We start from the raw sequence: 18,284 nt of genomic DNA, 5'->3' as shown, positions 1-18,284 counted from the left end.
CTAGTAGAACTTGAATGAGACGAACACCTTACATCAGCACCCCAGAAGGACATGCAGTTTCGCGGCGTTGGTGATCTTTTTGATTGGAAGAGCGGAAGGATTCTTTATCAAATAGGGGTCAGGAGCTGCGCTGCTACCTATCCAACGCAACATTACGAGTGCGCTGTTCAGGTAGTCAGTGGTCGTTAATCTTGCTGTGGGTTAAGTACTGACTTGGCACTCGACATTTTATGCAAGGAACTGCAGTGACGGACTAAGTTTACAAATCGGCTACATTTTGTGCGGGTGAGCCATGGACGGTTTTCCGCTGTCTGGCGTGCTCTTTCTGTGCGCCCTGTGCCTGCCGTCCACCCTACCGGGCGGACAGGTACCAGTGACTCCCAGCTGCCACGAGGTGCGCGCGTCATTTCAGTCTCTGCACCCCGGGTCGAAATGGGCAATGGAGACTCCAGTTTCAGGTAACTATAGCCAACCTCTTTTTGGTACCCGGCTCATTACATTATGTTTTACGTATGTTGATTCGATTATGTGAAACAGTTTAATGCCTCTGTAGGCATATCTGAAGGTGCTAGATTTTAAATGATTTCTATCCGTTTTAGTTTGCAATTTCATGTTAGCAAATTCCATTGTGAACTCTTATCTACAGGTGTACTGTGCCTCCTGGGGAGGACCGGACTACAGCTATTGTTTATATGTGTATTTCACACTATGTAGAAACGGAGTATAATACTTGTATGTCAATCCCAATACAGGTTTATGTCATCATCAACAATAAACTGCACTACAGTTAAAATCGACCACAGATTTCTCAATGCTAGCTATGATTCTCCCTTATACGAACGGGAGTTAGCATTTAGCAGTCACTTCTAAGCCTGAAAAGGGACTACTAAATGTTATGCAGCTAAAACAGTCAAATATATTCAAAACGGACGTTAGTAGCCACACAGTGGGCCCTTTTACAATGCATAAATCCTGATTGATTGTTACAAATATTCACTTTGTTTAATCAGATTTGTTGAATGTGCACCAGTCTATCCCACGGTCTGCGTTCCATTAACCGCGTTACCTATTAATTCGGCTACTAGAGTTATGTCATCAACCCTCAAAGTTCCAGAATGGGGTGAAAAAGGCAGCCATATTGGTCAGGGAGAAATACAAACCAGGCTAATTGGAATGAATGGCAGTAGAGACATAATCCTGATTTTACTCATGCAGGAAAATAAGAGTAAAGCATGTGATATATATATAATAAAGATTAACCTTTATTTAACATGGCAAGTCAGTTAAGAACAAATTATTATTTACAATGACGGTCTACCGGTGAACAGTAGGTTAACTGCCTTGTTCAGGGGTAGAACGACAGACTTTTACCTTGTCAGCTCGGGGATTTGAGCCAGAAACCTTTCGGGTAGTGGCCTAACGCTCTAACCACTAGCCTCCCTGACGCTACCTACTCTCGGACAATATAATTATTGTCAACATAAAATATTGCCATATCATTATAAATACCGTTTATACTGGATTTATACACATTTTCTATATAAATAGCCTCTAAAATCTATGTAAACAGATCATAAATGTCTCCATTTTTGTGTTCTTGTAAAGCTGTGAGTGCTCTTACTTGATACATATTGTTGCATTTACAACTTGTCTAAGTCATATCATCAACTGATTTCAGTCAGAGCATGGCTGTGGATTGACTGCATCGTTTGAATGGAATGTTGGCATATTGGTAGTCTGAGTACCTGTCTTTTTAGCTAGCGTTCCACTCATTGCCACTCCTTGTCATTGCCAAAGGCTCTTTGGCACATGACATGGAGTAGATTAGCTAAAGAGACTGGTACCCAGGCTAGCATATTGGCAGTTAATTTGAAACGTTTATGGAATCATTCCTCTTAAACATTCTGGCTAACAAACATACAGTGCAGATAAATTATTCAAATTCCTTATTTTACACAATATCTTATCATAGCACTGGAAAACCATGGTTGACCAACTCCCTGACCAATATGGCTGACATTGATCACATCATAAGAAGATTCATTTCCATTCATTTCCATAGGTTCTTCCTATGAATCTTTACATTTAAATGTAGGCTGTAACTCAGGCTCCTCAACAGAAACTGAGATAATGCTGTTCATTTAACACAGAAACAAAGCAATGGTAAAACAGGGCAGTACTGCTCTGTTGAAGGATGACTGATCTAACATGAATCACCTGTAGGCCTTGCATATCCATCACACCTATTTTGAGCACACCACATCCTCCTGCTGAGAAAGAAGAGGAGGGGAGCTGATTGACAGAAGTGACAGAGGAGAGGAGATCATCTCCTAGATGCTCCATAGAGTGCTACTCGTCAGTGTTACAGGGGATGGCATAGATATGAGCCAGACTGTCATGGCCCTCAGAACATAACATCTCCTGAAAAGCTGCCTAATGATGCCAAAAGAGGACTCTATAGGGCTCTGGTCAAAAGTAGTGTGCCATTTAGGATGGAGTCTTCCACTCTTCTTTCTCCCCATTACAAGCCCTTTTCAACAATACAAAAGCACGTAGAGTTGACTCTTACAGCTAGCTACAGTATCACATGCATAAGCCCACACACTTTTCTACTTCAGCCCTCTGGCTCACATTCTCCAACTTTCTCAGCATCCCTCAACCATGTTTTAACCATTTATTTGTGCCAGTGTAGGGCTTTGGTGGAAACATAGGAGCTTTATCTGTTGCCTCTAACTAACCATCTATCTGTTGCTTCTAACTAACCATCCAATTAAAATAATATAGTCAGACAGTGCCTTGAGCCAGCAATTTAATCCAACCTTTGTTATAGCCACTAAGACCTTGAACATGTATCTTGAATTAGAAAACCTTTTCCATGGTTACACAGGTTTTGAGCTGTTATGCGCTCAAAGCATGTATGGATTAGACAACCCAAATAGAAGCGTATTCTTTATAGTGCACCTATTATAGTGCATTAGCTTTAACCAGAGCCTTATGGTCTATCTGGAACTATTGTATGATGTGGAATAGGGTGCCCCACATAGGTCCACAAGGGAAAGTTACGCTTTCAACTAAAATCCTGGAAAGCGGGTGCAGAAGGAATCTTTCCCATCAAAAGCAGTTCAGCCAAGCCTGAATTCAAGCAATAACGACACACAGAATTTTTTTCTATTATATTTGGATTATAGCTCCTGTCCAAATGTTGTGAATGATATTCACTATATTCATGTCATAGTCACTAGTCAATTTCATTACACTCCAAAGTTACTTCAACTTCAACCAGTGAATGCTTGTGATTGCTAGCTATATGATCTATTCTACCAGTCTGCAATAATGAGTATTAGCATGCTAATAGCACATCCAGTACATTAAAATGTATATTTCTAAGGCGTATGCAGTAGGTTGATAATGATATCACCACAGTATGTTGTATCGGACATTTCAAACAACATTGCCAGCTAATGAGTAAACAGTCATGGTATTTAATTTTAGAAAATGAACAAGATTTAACAACGCAACCTTGGGGATAATTTGAATGGGCACTAATGGCATATTTTGAGGGAATTTTACATCCATGCCCAAGTATGACCCACGTGACTGCAGGGAAAGTCACTCTGTGATAAAGTTATGGCACCATATACATTAGAGGAGGGCATTATAGAATTTAATCTCTGAATTTAATCTCTGAATGTTTAACCATGGTCAGTGAGTGAAATGGTCCCAATCGTTCTCACTTCAATGAAATAAATGCTAAGACAAAATTGTCTAACATCAAATTCTTTAGTATCAAGTAGTACCAGCAGATATTAAGGTACAATATGCTGTTATAAAGGGGAAGAAGGATATCTTTTTTTACTGATTTATAGTGATAAGAGTGTAACTAAAGTGATACAAGCCTGAGGCAGGACAGAATCCCCCATGGCCCTCTAGCTGCAGTAGAGTGGATTGTGACTGTGTAGCTGATTGGTGCATGGTCACACTGCACTGACGGAGCCTGTTGCTCCCTGGCATTCCAAATGATTCAGTATGTAAATTGATGCCTCTCTCGTGTCTGAATCTCAACCACAATGTTTTAGTGTCATGTCAGAGTGGCGAAGTGCTCTTCAGGTTAATTGTTTTCACTCCTAGTCAGAGAATCACATTCCCACTGGAATTAGAGCAGTGTAGCAGCAAACAAAAACATGCACTGGGATGGTGTAAAGAGGGCATAACAAATCAGCTTGCTCTCCTGAATGCATTCTCCTTGCTATTAGTAACAATGTCTTGGGAGACAAATTAGATGAGATGGAAGGGTTTGTAAGGTTCAAGGACAATCTCTTAGCAACTTCTAAAACAACTGTAGGCATTTAATTGGAGAGTGTCGGCCACTTTGCCCCCGCTGTGTCTCTGCTTACTTGGCCCCTGGAGATGAGATGTACAGTAAATTAATGTGGACAGGCTTAATGTCAATTGGAAATAGGAACGGTTGGACAGGCTTGATATCAATTGGAAATGTGAATGGTTTGACAGGCTTAATGTTAGTTGGAAATGGAAAGGGTTGGACATGCTTAAGGTCAATTGGAAATGTGAAGGGTTGGACAGGCTTAATGTTAATTGGAAATGTGAAGGGTTGGACAGGCTTAATGTTAATTATTGGAAACAGGAAGGGTTGGTTGTGGGATTACAGGTATCACCCAGTTGGACCCGATTGTGCCATATAAAGTGCAGTACCTTGGACCAGAGTTCTATGTTTACTATGTAGGGAATAGCATAAAGTTGCCATTTAGGTAGCAGAGTACTCCATGGGGGACATTTGATTTACACAGCTGTTTATTTTCTGGTTATTTACTGCACAGTTTTTTGATCTATTATTTAGATTTCATTGTCCTCCGTCTTGGTATTCACCATACACCAGAGCAATACATGACACCAGACCATGATCCAGGGGTTAAATACATGACACCAGACCATGATCCAGGGGTTAAATACATGACACCAGACCATAATCCATAGGTTAAATACATGACACCAGACCATGATCCAGAGGTTAAATACATGACGCCAGACCATGATCCAGAGGTTAAATACATGACACCAGACCATGATCCAGGGGTTAAATACATGACACCAGACCATGATCCAGAGGTTAAATACATGACACCAGACCATGATCCAGAGGTTAAATACATGACACCAGACCATGATCCAGAGGTTAAATACATGACACCAGACCATGATCCAGGGTTAAATACATGACACCAGACCATGATCCAGAGGTTAAATACATGACACCAGACCATGATCCAGAGGTTAAATACATGACACCAGACCATGATCCAGGGGTTAAATACATGACACCAGACCATGATCCAGGGGTTAAATACATGACACCAGACCATGATCCAGGGGTTAAATACATGACACCAGACCATGATCCAGAGGTTAAATACATGACGCCAGACCATGATCCAGAGGTTAAATACATGACGCCAGACCATGATCCAGAGGTTAAATACATGACACCAGACCATGATCCAGGGTTAAATACATGACACCAGACCATGATCCAGGGGTTAAATACATGACACCAGACCATGATCCAGGGGTTAAATACATGACACCAGACCATGATCCAGGGGTTAAATACATGACACCAGACCATGATCCAGGGGTTAAATACAGTACATGACACCAGACCATGATCCAGGGGTTAAATACATGACACCAGACCATGATCCAGAGGTTAAATACATGACACCAGACCATGATCCAGGGGTTAAATACATGACACCAGACCATGATCCAGAGGTTAAATACATGACACCAGACCATGATCCAGAGGTTAAATACATGACGCCAGACCATGATCCAGAGGTTAAATACATGACACCAGACCATGATCCAGAGGTTAAATACATGACACCAGACCATGATCCAGAGGTTAAATACATGACACCAGACCATGATCCAGGGGTTAAATACATGACGCCAGACCATGATCCAGGGGTTAAATACATGACACCAGACCATGATCCAGACCATGATCCAGGGGTTAAATACGTGACACCAGACCATGATCCAGGGGTTAAATACATGACACCAGACCATGATCCAGAGGTTAAATACATGACACCAGACCATGATCCAGAGGTTAAATACATGACACCAGACCATGATCCAGGGGTTAAATACATGACACCAGACCATGATCCAGGGGTTAAATACATGACACCAGACCATGATCCAGAGGTTAAATACATGACACCAGACCATGATCCAGGGGTTAAATACATGACACCAGACCATGATCCAGGGTTAAATACATGACACCAGACCATGATCCAGGGGTTAAATACAGTACATGACACCAGACCATGATCCAGGGTTAAATACATGACACCAGACCATGATCCAGAGGTTAAATACATGACACCAGACCATGATCCAGGGGTTAAATACATGACACCAGACCATGATCCAGAGGTTAAATACATGACACCAGACCATGATCCAGAGGTTAAATACATGACGCCAGACCATGATCCAGAGGTTAAATACATGACACCAGACCATGATCCAGAGGTTAAATACATGACACCAGACCATGATCCAGAGGTTAAATACATGACACCAGACCATGATCCAGGGGTTAAATACATGACGCCAGACCATGATCCAGGGGTTAAATACATGACGCCAGACCATGATCCAGGGGTTAAATACGTGACACCAGACCATGATCCAGGGGTTAAATACATGACACCAGACCATGATCCAGAGGTTAAATACATGACACCAGACCATGATCCAGAGGTTAAATACATGACACCAGACCATGATCCAGGGGTTAAATACATGACACCAGACCATGATCCAGGGGTTAAATACATGACACCAGACCATGATCCAGAGGTTAAATACATGACACCAGACCATGATCCAGAGGTTAAATACATGACACCAGACCATGATCCAGGGGTTATATACATGACACCAGACCATGATCCAGAGGTTAAATACATGACACTAGACCATGATCCAGAGGTTAAATACATGACACCAGACCATGATCCAGGGGTTAAATACATGACACCAGACCATGATCCAGGGGTTAAATACATGACACCAGACCATGATCCAGGGGTTAAATACATGACACCAGACCATGATCCAGGGTTAAATACATGACACCAGACCATGATCCAGGGGTTAAATACATGACACCAGACCATGATCCAGGGGTTAAATACAGTACATGACACCAGACCATGATCCAGGGGTTAAATACATGACACCAGACCATGATCCAGAGGTTAAATACATGACGCCAGACCATGATCCAGAGGTTAAATACATGACACCAGACCATGATCCAGAGGTTAAATACATGACACCAGACCATGATCCAGAGGTTAAATACATGACACCAGACCATGATCCAGGGGTTAAATACATGACACCAGACCATGATCCAGAGGTTAAATACATGACACTAGACCATGATCCAGAGGTTAAATACATGACACCAGACCATGATCCAGGGGTTAAATACATGACACCAGACCATGATCCAGGGGTTAAATACATGACACCAGACCATGATCCAGGGGTTAAATACATGACACCAGACCATGATCCAGGGGTTAAATACATGACACCAGACCATGATCCAGGGGTTAAATACATGACTCCAGACCATGATCCAGGGGTTAAATACAGTACATGACACCAGACCATGATCCAGGGGTTAAATACATGACACCAGACCATGATCCAGAGGTTAAATACATGACACCAGACCATGATCCAGGGGTTAAATACATGACACCAGACCATGATCCAGAGGTTAAATACATGACACCAGACCATGATCCAGAGGTTAAATACATGACGCCAGACCATGATCCAGAGGTTAAATACATGACACCAGACCATGATCCAGAGGTTAAATACATGACACCAGACCATGATCCAGAGGTTAAATACATGACACCAGACCATGATCCAGGGGTTAAATACATGACGCCAGACCATGATCCAGGGGTTAAATACATGACGCCAGACCATGATCCAGGGGTTAAATACGTGACACCAGACCATGATCCAGGGGTTAAATACATGACACCAGACCATGATCCAGAGGTTAAATACATGACACCAGACCATGATCCAGAGGTTAAATACATGACACCAGACCATGATCCAGGGGTTAAATACATGACACCAGACCATGATCCAGGGGTTAAATACATGACACCAGACCATGATCCAGAGGTTAAATACATGACACCAGACCATGATCCAGAGGTTAAATACATGACACCAGACCATGATCCAGGGGTTATATACATGACACCAGACCATGATCCAGAGGTTAAATACATGACACTAGACCATGATCCAGAGGTTAAATACATGACACCAGACCATGATCCAGGGGTTAAATACATGACACCAGACCATGATCCAGGGGTTAAATACATGACACCAGACCATGATCCAGGGGTTAAATACATGACACCAGACCATGATCCAGAGGTTAAATACATGACGCCAGACCATGATCCAGAGGTTAAATACATGACGCCAGACCATGATCCAGAGGTTAAATACATGACACCAGACCATGATCCAGAGGTTAAATACATGACACCAGACCATGATCCAGAGGTTAAATACATGACACCAGACCATGATCCAGGGGTTAAATACATGACACCAGACCATGATCCAGGGTTAAATACATGACACCAGACCATGATCCAGGGGTTAAATACAGTACATGACACCAGACCATGATCCAGGGTTAAATACATGACACCAGACCATGATCCAGAGGTTAAATACATGACACCAGACCATGATCCAGGGGTTAAATACATGACACCAGACCATGATCCAGAGGTTAAATACATGACACCAGACCATGATCCAGAGGTTAAATACATGACGCCAGACCATGATCCAGAGGTTAAATACATGACACCAGACCATGATCCAGAGGTTAAATACATGACACCAGACCATGATCCAGGGGTTAAATACATGACACCAGACCATGATCCAGGGGTTAAATACATGACACCAGACCATGATCCAGGGGTTAAATACATGACACCAGACCATGATCCAGGGGTTAAATACATGACACCAGACCATGATCCAGGGGTTAAATACAGTACATGACACCAGACCATGATCCAGGGTTAAATACATGACACCAGACCATGATCCAGAGGTTAAATACATGACACCAGACCATGATCCAGGGTTAAATACATGACACCAGACCATGATCCAGAGGTTAAATACATGACACCAGACCATGATCCAGAGGTTAAATACATGACGCCAGACCATGATCCAGAGGTTAAATACATGACACCAGACCATGATCCAGAGGTTAAATACATGACACCAGACCATGATCCAGAGGTTAAATACATGACACCAGACCATGATCCAGGGGTTAAATACATGACGCCAGACCATGATCCAGGGGTTAAATACGTGACACCAGACCATGATCTAGGGGTTAAATACATAATAATAATAATAATATATCCCATTTAGCAGACGCTTTTGTGACACCAGACCATGATCCAGGGGTTAAATACATGACACCAGACCATGATCCAGGGGTTAAATACATGACGCCAGACCATGATCCAGAAGTTAAATACATGACACCAGACCATGATCCAGGGGTTAAATACATGACACCAGACCATGATCCAGGGGTTAAATACATGACACCAGACCATGATCCAGGGGTTAAATACAGTACATGACACCAGACCATGATCCAGGGGTTAAATACATGACGCCAGACCATGATCCAGGGGTTAAATACATGACGCCAGACCATGATCCAGGGTTAAATACATGACACCAGACCATGATCCAGAGGTTAAATACATGACGCCAGACCATGATCCAGAGGTTAAATACATGACGCCAGACCATGATCCAGAGGTTAAATACATGACACCAGACCATGATCCAGGGTTAAATACATGACACCAGACCATGATCCAGGGTTAAATACATGACACCAGACCATGATCCAGGGTTAAATACATGACACCAGACCATGATCCAGGGGTTAAATACATGACACCAGACCATGATCCAGGGTTAAATACATGACACCAGACCATGATCCAGAGGTTAAATACATGACACCAGACCATGATCCAGGGGTTAAATACATGACACCAGACCATGATCCAGAGGTTAAATACATGACACCAGACCATGATCCAGAGGTTAAATACATGACGCCAGACCATGATCCAGAGGTTAAATACATGACACCAGACCATGATCCAGAGGTTAAATACATGACACCAGACCATGATCCAGAGGTTAAATACATGACACCAGACCATGATCCAGGGGTTAAATACATGACGCCAGACCATGATCCAGGGGTTAAATACGTGACACCAGACCATGATCTAGGGGTTAAATACATGACACCAGACCATGATCCAGGGGTTAAATACATGACACCAGACCATGATCCAGGGGTTAAATACATGACGCCAGACCATGATCCAGAAGTTAAATACATGACACCAGACCATGATCCAGGGGTTAAATACATGACACCAGACCATGATCCAGGGGTTAAATACATGACACCAGACCATGATCCAGGGGTTAAATACATGACACCAGACCATGATCCAGGGGTTAAATACATGACACCAGACCATGATCCAGAGGTTAAATACATGACACCAGACCATGATCCAGGGGTTAAATACAGTACATGACACCAGACCATGATCCAGAGGTTAAATACATGACACCAGACCATGATCCAGAGGTTAAATACATGACACCAGACCATGATCCAGGGGTTAAATACATGACGCCAGACCATGATCCAGGGGTTAAATACGTGACACCAGACCATGATCCAGAGGTTAAATACATGACACTAGACCATGATCCAGAGGTTAAATACATGACACCAGACCATGATCCAGGGTTAAATACATGACACCAGACCATGATCCAGGGGTTAAATACATGACACCAGACCATGATCCAGGGTTAAATACATGACACCAGACCATGATCCAGGGGTTAAATACATGACACCAGACCATGATCCAGGGGTTAAATACATGACACCAGACCATGATCCAGGGGTTAAATACAGTACATGACACCAGACCATGATCCAGGGGTTAAATACATGACACCAGACCATGATCCAGAGGTTAAATACATGACGCCAGACCATGATCCAGAGGTTAAATACATGACACCAGACCATGATCCAGAGGTTAAATACATGACACCAGACCATGATCCAGAGGTTAAATACATGACACCAGACCATGATCCAGGGGTTAAATACATGACACCAGACCATGATCCAGAGGTTAAATACATGACACTAGACCATGATCCAGAGGTTAAATACATGACACCAGACCATGATCCAGGGGTTAAATACATGACACCAGACCATGATCCAGGGGTTAAATACATGACACCAGACCATGATCCAGGGGTTAAATACATGACACCAGACCATGATCCAGGGGTTAAATACATGACACCAGACCATGATCCAGGGGTTAAATACATGACTCCAGACCATGATCCAGGGGTTAAATACAGTACATGACACCAGACCATGATCCAGGGGTTAAATACATGACACCAGACCATGATCCAGAGGTTAAATACATGACACCAGACCATGATCCAGGGGTTAAATACATGACACCAGACCATGATCCAGAGGTTAAATACATGACACCAGACCATGATCCAGAGGTTAAATACATGACGCCAGACCATGATCCAGAGGTTAAATACATGACACCAGACCATGATCCAGAGGTTAAATACATGACACCAGACCATGATCCAGAGGTTAAATACATGACACCAGACCATGATCCAGGGGTTAAATACATGACGCCAGACCATGATCCAGGGTTAAATACATGACGCCAGACCATGATCCAGGGGTTAAATACGTGACACCAGACCATGATCCAGGGGTTAAATACATGACACCAGACCATGATCCAGAGGTTAAATACATGACACCAGACCATGATCCAGAGGTTAAATACATGACACCAGACCATGATCCAGGGTTAAATACATGACACCAGACCATGATCCAGGGGTTAAATACATGACACCAGACCATGATCCAGAGGTTAAATACATGACACCAGACCATGATCCAGAGGTTAAATACATGACACCAGACCATGATCCAGGGGTTATATACATGACACCAGACCATGATCCAGAGGTTAAATACATGACACTAGACCATGATCCAGAGGTTAAATACATGACACCAGACCATGATCCAGGGTTAAATACATGACACCAGACCATGATCCAGGGGTTAAATACATGACACCAGACCATGATCCAGGGGTTAAATACATGACACCAGACCATGATCCAGAGGTTAAATACATGACGCCAGACCATGATCCAGAGGTTAAATACATGACGCCAGACCATGATCCAGAGGTTAAATACATGACACCAGACCATGATCCAGAGGTTAAATACATGACACCAGACCATGATCCAGAGGTTAAATACATGACACTAGACCATGATCCAGGGGTTAAATACATGACACCAGACCATGATCCAGGGGTTAAATACATGACACCAGACCATGATCCAGGGGTTAAATACAGTACATGACACCAGACCATGATCCAGGGTTAAATACATGACACCAGACCATGATCCAGAGGTTAAATACATGACACCAGACCATGATCCAGGGGTTAAATACATGACACCAGACCATGATCCAGAGGTTAAATACATGACACCAGACCATGATCCAGAGGTTAAATACATGACGCCAGACCATGATCCAGAGGTTAAATACATGACACCAGACCATGATCCAGAGGTTAAATACATGACACCAGACCATGATCCAGGGGTTAAATACATGACACCAGACCATGATCCAGGGGTTAAATACATGACACCAGACCATGATCCAGGGGTTAAATACATGACACCAGACCATGATCCAGGGGTTAAATACATGACACCAGACCATGATCCAGGGGTTAAATACAGTACATGACACCAGACCATGATCCAGGGTTAAATACATGACACCAGACCATGATCCAGAGGTTAAATACATGACACCAGACCATGATCCAGGGGTTAAATACATGACACCAGACCATGATCCAGAGGTTAAATACATGACACCAGACCATGATCCAGAGGTTAAATACATGACGCCAGACCATGATCCAGAGGTTAAATACATGACACCAGACCATGATCCAGAGGTTAAATACATGACACCAGACCATGATCCAGAGGTTAAATACATGACACCAGACCATGATCCAGGGTTAAATACATGACGCCAGACCATGATCCAGGGTTAAATACGTGACACCAGACCATGATCTAGGGGTTAAATACATGACACCAGACCATGATCCAGGGGTTAAATACATGACACCAGACCATGATCCAGGGGTTAAATACATGACGCCAGACCATGATCCAGAAGTTAAATACATGACACCAGACCATGATCCAGGGGTTAAATACATGACACCAGACCATGATCCAGGGGTTAAATACATGACACCAGACCATGATCCAGGGGTTAAATACAGTACATGACACCAGACCATGATCCAGGGGTTAAATACATGACACCAGACCATGATCCAGGGGTTAAATACATGACACCAGACCATGATCCAGGGGTTAAATACATGACACCAGACCATGATCCAGAGGTTAAATACATGACGCCAGACCATGATCCAGAGGTTAAATACATGACGCCAGACCATGATCCAGAGGTTAAATACATGACACCAGACCATGATCCAGGGGTTAAATACATGACACCAGACCATGATCCAGGGGTTAAATACATGACACCAGACCATGATCCAGGGGTTAAATACATGACACCAGACCATGATCCAGGGGTTAAATACATGACACCAGACCATGATCCAGGGGTTAAATACATGACACCAGACCATGATCCAGAGGTTAAATACATGACACCAGACCATGATCCAGGGGTTAAATACATGACACCAGACCATGATCCAGAGGTTAAATACATGACACCAGACCATGATCCAGAGGTTAAATACATGACGCCAGACCATGATCCAGAGGTTAAATACATGACACCAGACCATGATCCAGAGGTTAAATACATGACACCAGACCATGATCCAGAGGTTAAATACATGACACCAGACCATGATCCAGGGGTTAAATACATGACGCCAGACCATGATCCAGGGGTTAAATACGTGACACCAGACCATGATCTAGGGTTAAATACATGACACCAGACCATGATCCAGGGTTAAATACATGACACCAGACCATGATCCAGGGGTTAAATACATGACGCCAGACCATGATCCAGAAGTTAAATACATGACACCAGACCATGATCCAGGGGTTAAATACATGACACCAGACCATGATCCAGGGGTTAAATACATGACACCAGACCATGATCCAGGGGTTAAATACATGACACCAGACCATGATCCAGGGGTTAAATACATGACACCAGACCATGATCCAGAGGTTAAATACATGACACCAGACCATGATCCAGGGGTTAAATACAGTACATGACACCAGACCATGATCCAGAGGTTAAATACATGACACCAGACCATGATCCAGAGGTTAAATACATGACACCAGACCATGATCCAGGGGTTAAATACATGACGCCAGACCATGATCCAGGGTTAAATACGTGACACCAGACCATGATCTAGGGGTTAAATACATGACACCAGACCATGATCCAGGGTTAAATACATGACACCAGACCATGATCCAGGGGTTAAATACATGACGCCAGACCATGATCCAGAAGTTAAATACATGACACCAGACCATGATCCAGGGGTTAAATACATGACACCAGACCATGATCCAGGGTTAAATACATGACACCAGACCATGATCCAGGGGTTAAATACATGACACCAGACCATGATCCAGGGTTAAATACATGACACCAGACCATGATCCAGGGGTTAAATACATGACACCAGACCATGATCCAGGGGTTAAATACATGACACCAGACCATGATCCAGAGGTTAAATACATGACACCAGACCATGATCCAGGGGTTAAATACAGTACATGACACCAGACCATGATCCAGAGGTTAAATACATGACGCCAGACCATGAACCAGGGGTTAAATACATGACACCAGACCATGATCCAGGGGTTAAATACATGACACCAGACCATGATCCAGGGGTTAAATACATGACACCAGACCATGATCCAGAGGTTAAATACATGACACCTGTCAGGATTTGGCCAGGGTTGTTCCGGGTTTTGGTCACTAGATGCCCCCATTGTGCTTTTTGACCTTATGTTTTTTCCCTTGTTCCCCAGCACCATTGTATTTCCAGTTCTGTGCTCTGTGTTTGTATGTTAACCCAGCCCTAGTGTTCTGTGTATTCTTGTCGATTCCGGTGGATGCTCTTGTGGAGTTCTGTTTTTGTTTTTGAGGATCTCTTAAGGCTTTTTTGTGCTATTCCTCCATCTTTTGGATTTACTATTTTTGTATTGAAGGACTTCTCCTTTTTACTTTATTAAATACACCGTCTTAAGTACTGCTGTGTCTGCCCATGGGTTCTGCTGACTATTCGTGGCTCAGTTAAGGTTAAATACATGACAACACCAGACCATGATCTAGGGGTTAAATACATGACACCAGACCATGATCCAGAGGTTAAATACATGACACCAGACCATGATCCAGAGGTTAAATACATGACACCAGACCATGATCCAGGGTTAAATACAGTACATGACACCAGACCATGATCCAGGGGTTAAATACATGACACCAGACCATGATCCAGGGGTTAAATACATGACACCAGACCATGATCCAGAGGTTAAATACATGACACCAGACCATGATCCGGGGATTAAATACAATGGTTAAATGACAGGGGTTAAATACATGACACCAGACCATGATCTAGGGGTTAAATACATGACACCAGACCATGATCCAGGGGTTAAATACATGACACCAGACCATGATCCAGGGGTTAAATACATGACGCCAGACCATGATCCAGGGGTTAAATACATGACACCAGACCATGATCCACGGGTTAAATACTTGACACCAGACCATGATCCAGGGGTTAAATACATGACACCAGACCATGATACAGGGGTTAAATACATAACACCAGACCATGAACCAGGGGTTAAATACAGTACATGACACCAGACCATGATCCAGAGGTTAAATACATGACGCCAGACCATGATCCAGAGGTTAAATACATGACGCCAGACCATGATCCAGTGGTTAAATACATGACACCAGACCATGATCCAGGGGTTAAATACATGACACCAGACCATGATCCAGAGGTTAAATACATGACACCAGACCATGATCCAGAGGTTAAATACATGACACCAGACCATGATCCATGGGTTAAATACATGACGCCAGACCATGATCCAAGGGTTAAATACATTACACCAGACCATGATCCAGAGGTTAAATACATGACGCCAGACCATGATCCAGAGGTTAAATACATGACGCCAGACCATGATCCAGTGGTTAAATACATGACACCAGACCATGATCCAGGGGTTAAATACATGACACCAGACCATGATCCAGAGGTTAAATACATGACACCAGACCATGATCCAGAGGTTAAATACATGACACCAGACCATGATCCAGGGGTTAAATACAGTACATGACACCAGACCATGATCCAGGGGTTAAATACATGACGCCAGACCATGATCCAGGGTTAAATACATGACACCAGACCATGATCCAGGGGTTAAATACATGTCCAATGCTATTCATTGACTACAGCTCGGCGTTCAACACCATAGTGCCCTCAAAGCTCATCAATAAGCTAAAGACCCTGGGACTAAACACCTCCCTCTGCAACTGGATCATGGACTTCCTGACGGGCAGCCCCCAGGTGGTAAGGGTTGGTAACAACACATGTGCCACGCTGATCCTCAACACAGAGGCCCCTCAAGGGTGCGTGCTCAGTCCCCTCCTGTACTGACCTGTTCACTCATGACAACACCATCATTAAGTTTGCAGATGACACAACAGTGGTAGGCCTGATCACCAACAACAACGAGACAGCCTACAGAGAGGAGGTCAGAGACCTGGCCATGTGGTGCCAGGACAACAACCTCTCCCTTAACATGATCAAGACAATGGAGATGATTGTGGACTACACGAAAAAGAGGACAGAGCATTCCCCCATTCTCATCGATGGGGCTGCAGTGGAGCAGGTTGAGAGCTTCAAGTTCCTTGGTGTCCACATCACCAACAAACTAACATGGTCCAAGAACACCAAGACAGTGGTGAAAAGGGCACGACAAAACCTATTTCCCCTCAGGAGACTGAAAAGATTTGGCATGGGTCCTCAGATCCTCAAAAGGTTTTATAGCTGCACCATCGAGAGCATCCATACTGGTTGCATCCCTGCCTGCTATGGTAACTGCCTGGCCTCCGACTGCAAGGCACTACAGAGGGTAGTGCGAACGGCCCAGTACATCACTGGGGCCAAGATTCCTGCCATCCGGTATCTCTACACCACTTGGTGTCAGAGGAAGGCCCTAAAAATTGTCAAAGACTCCAGGCACCCTAGTCATAGACTGTTCTCTGCTACAGCATGGCAAGCAGTACCGGAGCACCTAGTCTAGGTCCAAGAGGCTTCTAAACAGCTTCTACCCCCAAGCCATAAGACTCCTTAACATCAAATCAAATGGCTACCAAGACTATTTGCATTAAGCCAGTAAGCCTGCTCCAGCTAAGAGGTCATGTATTATATGAAGAGCACTGTAGGATAGCTTTATTGATACATTTGATGGAGGACCTGAGTGCTGAGAATGGGAAGTGGTAATCTAATTTGGGGCTGAGCGTGTGTGTGGGCAAGGGAGGGGAGGGATGGGCCTCAGAAGTATGTCTGGGGCTGCATTACAAATCACACCCTATTCCCTATATAGTGCACTACTTTTGACCAGAGCCCTGTGGGCCAGAGCCTAGATGGGCCCTGGTGAAAAGTAGTGTACTATATTTGCCATTTGGGACGCAGCATGGAGGTGTATCTGGAGGAGGATGCAGAAATGTCTGTCCGTCCGCAGTGGGAAGAGGGAGCTGAATTCTAATACCGCTGCATGTGGTGCCAGGGGACCTAAGAACAAAAAGAGAGACATTTTTTTCCCCACACACATTT

General features: G+C 43.6%; 1 protein-coding gene across 1 annotated transcript in view; it reads left to right on the top strand.

Annotated features, from left to right (window-relative positions):
- The first annotated feature begins 292 nt into the window (after positions 1-292).
- The window catches only part of gpc3 (glypican 3), a 443,954-nt gene continuing 425,962 nt past the window's right edge, over positions 293-18,284 (top strand). The window contains exon 1 of the mRNA XM_064973352.1: positions 293-458. Within this exon, the coding sequence (XP_064829424.1) occupies positions 293-458 (166 nt within the window). The remainder of the gene's footprint in view (positions 459-18,284) is intronic.

The sequence above is a fragment of the Oncorhynchus masou genome, chromosome 9, assembly GCF_036934945.1.
Source record: "Oncorhynchus masou masou isolate Uvic2021 chromosome 9, UVic_Omas_1.1, whole genome shotgun sequence".
Taxonomy (NCBI): domain Eukaryota; kingdom Metazoa; phylum Chordata; class Actinopteri; order Salmoniformes; family Salmonidae; genus Oncorhynchus; species Oncorhynchus masou.
This window is presented reverse-complemented; position numbering and strand designations above follow the sequence as displayed.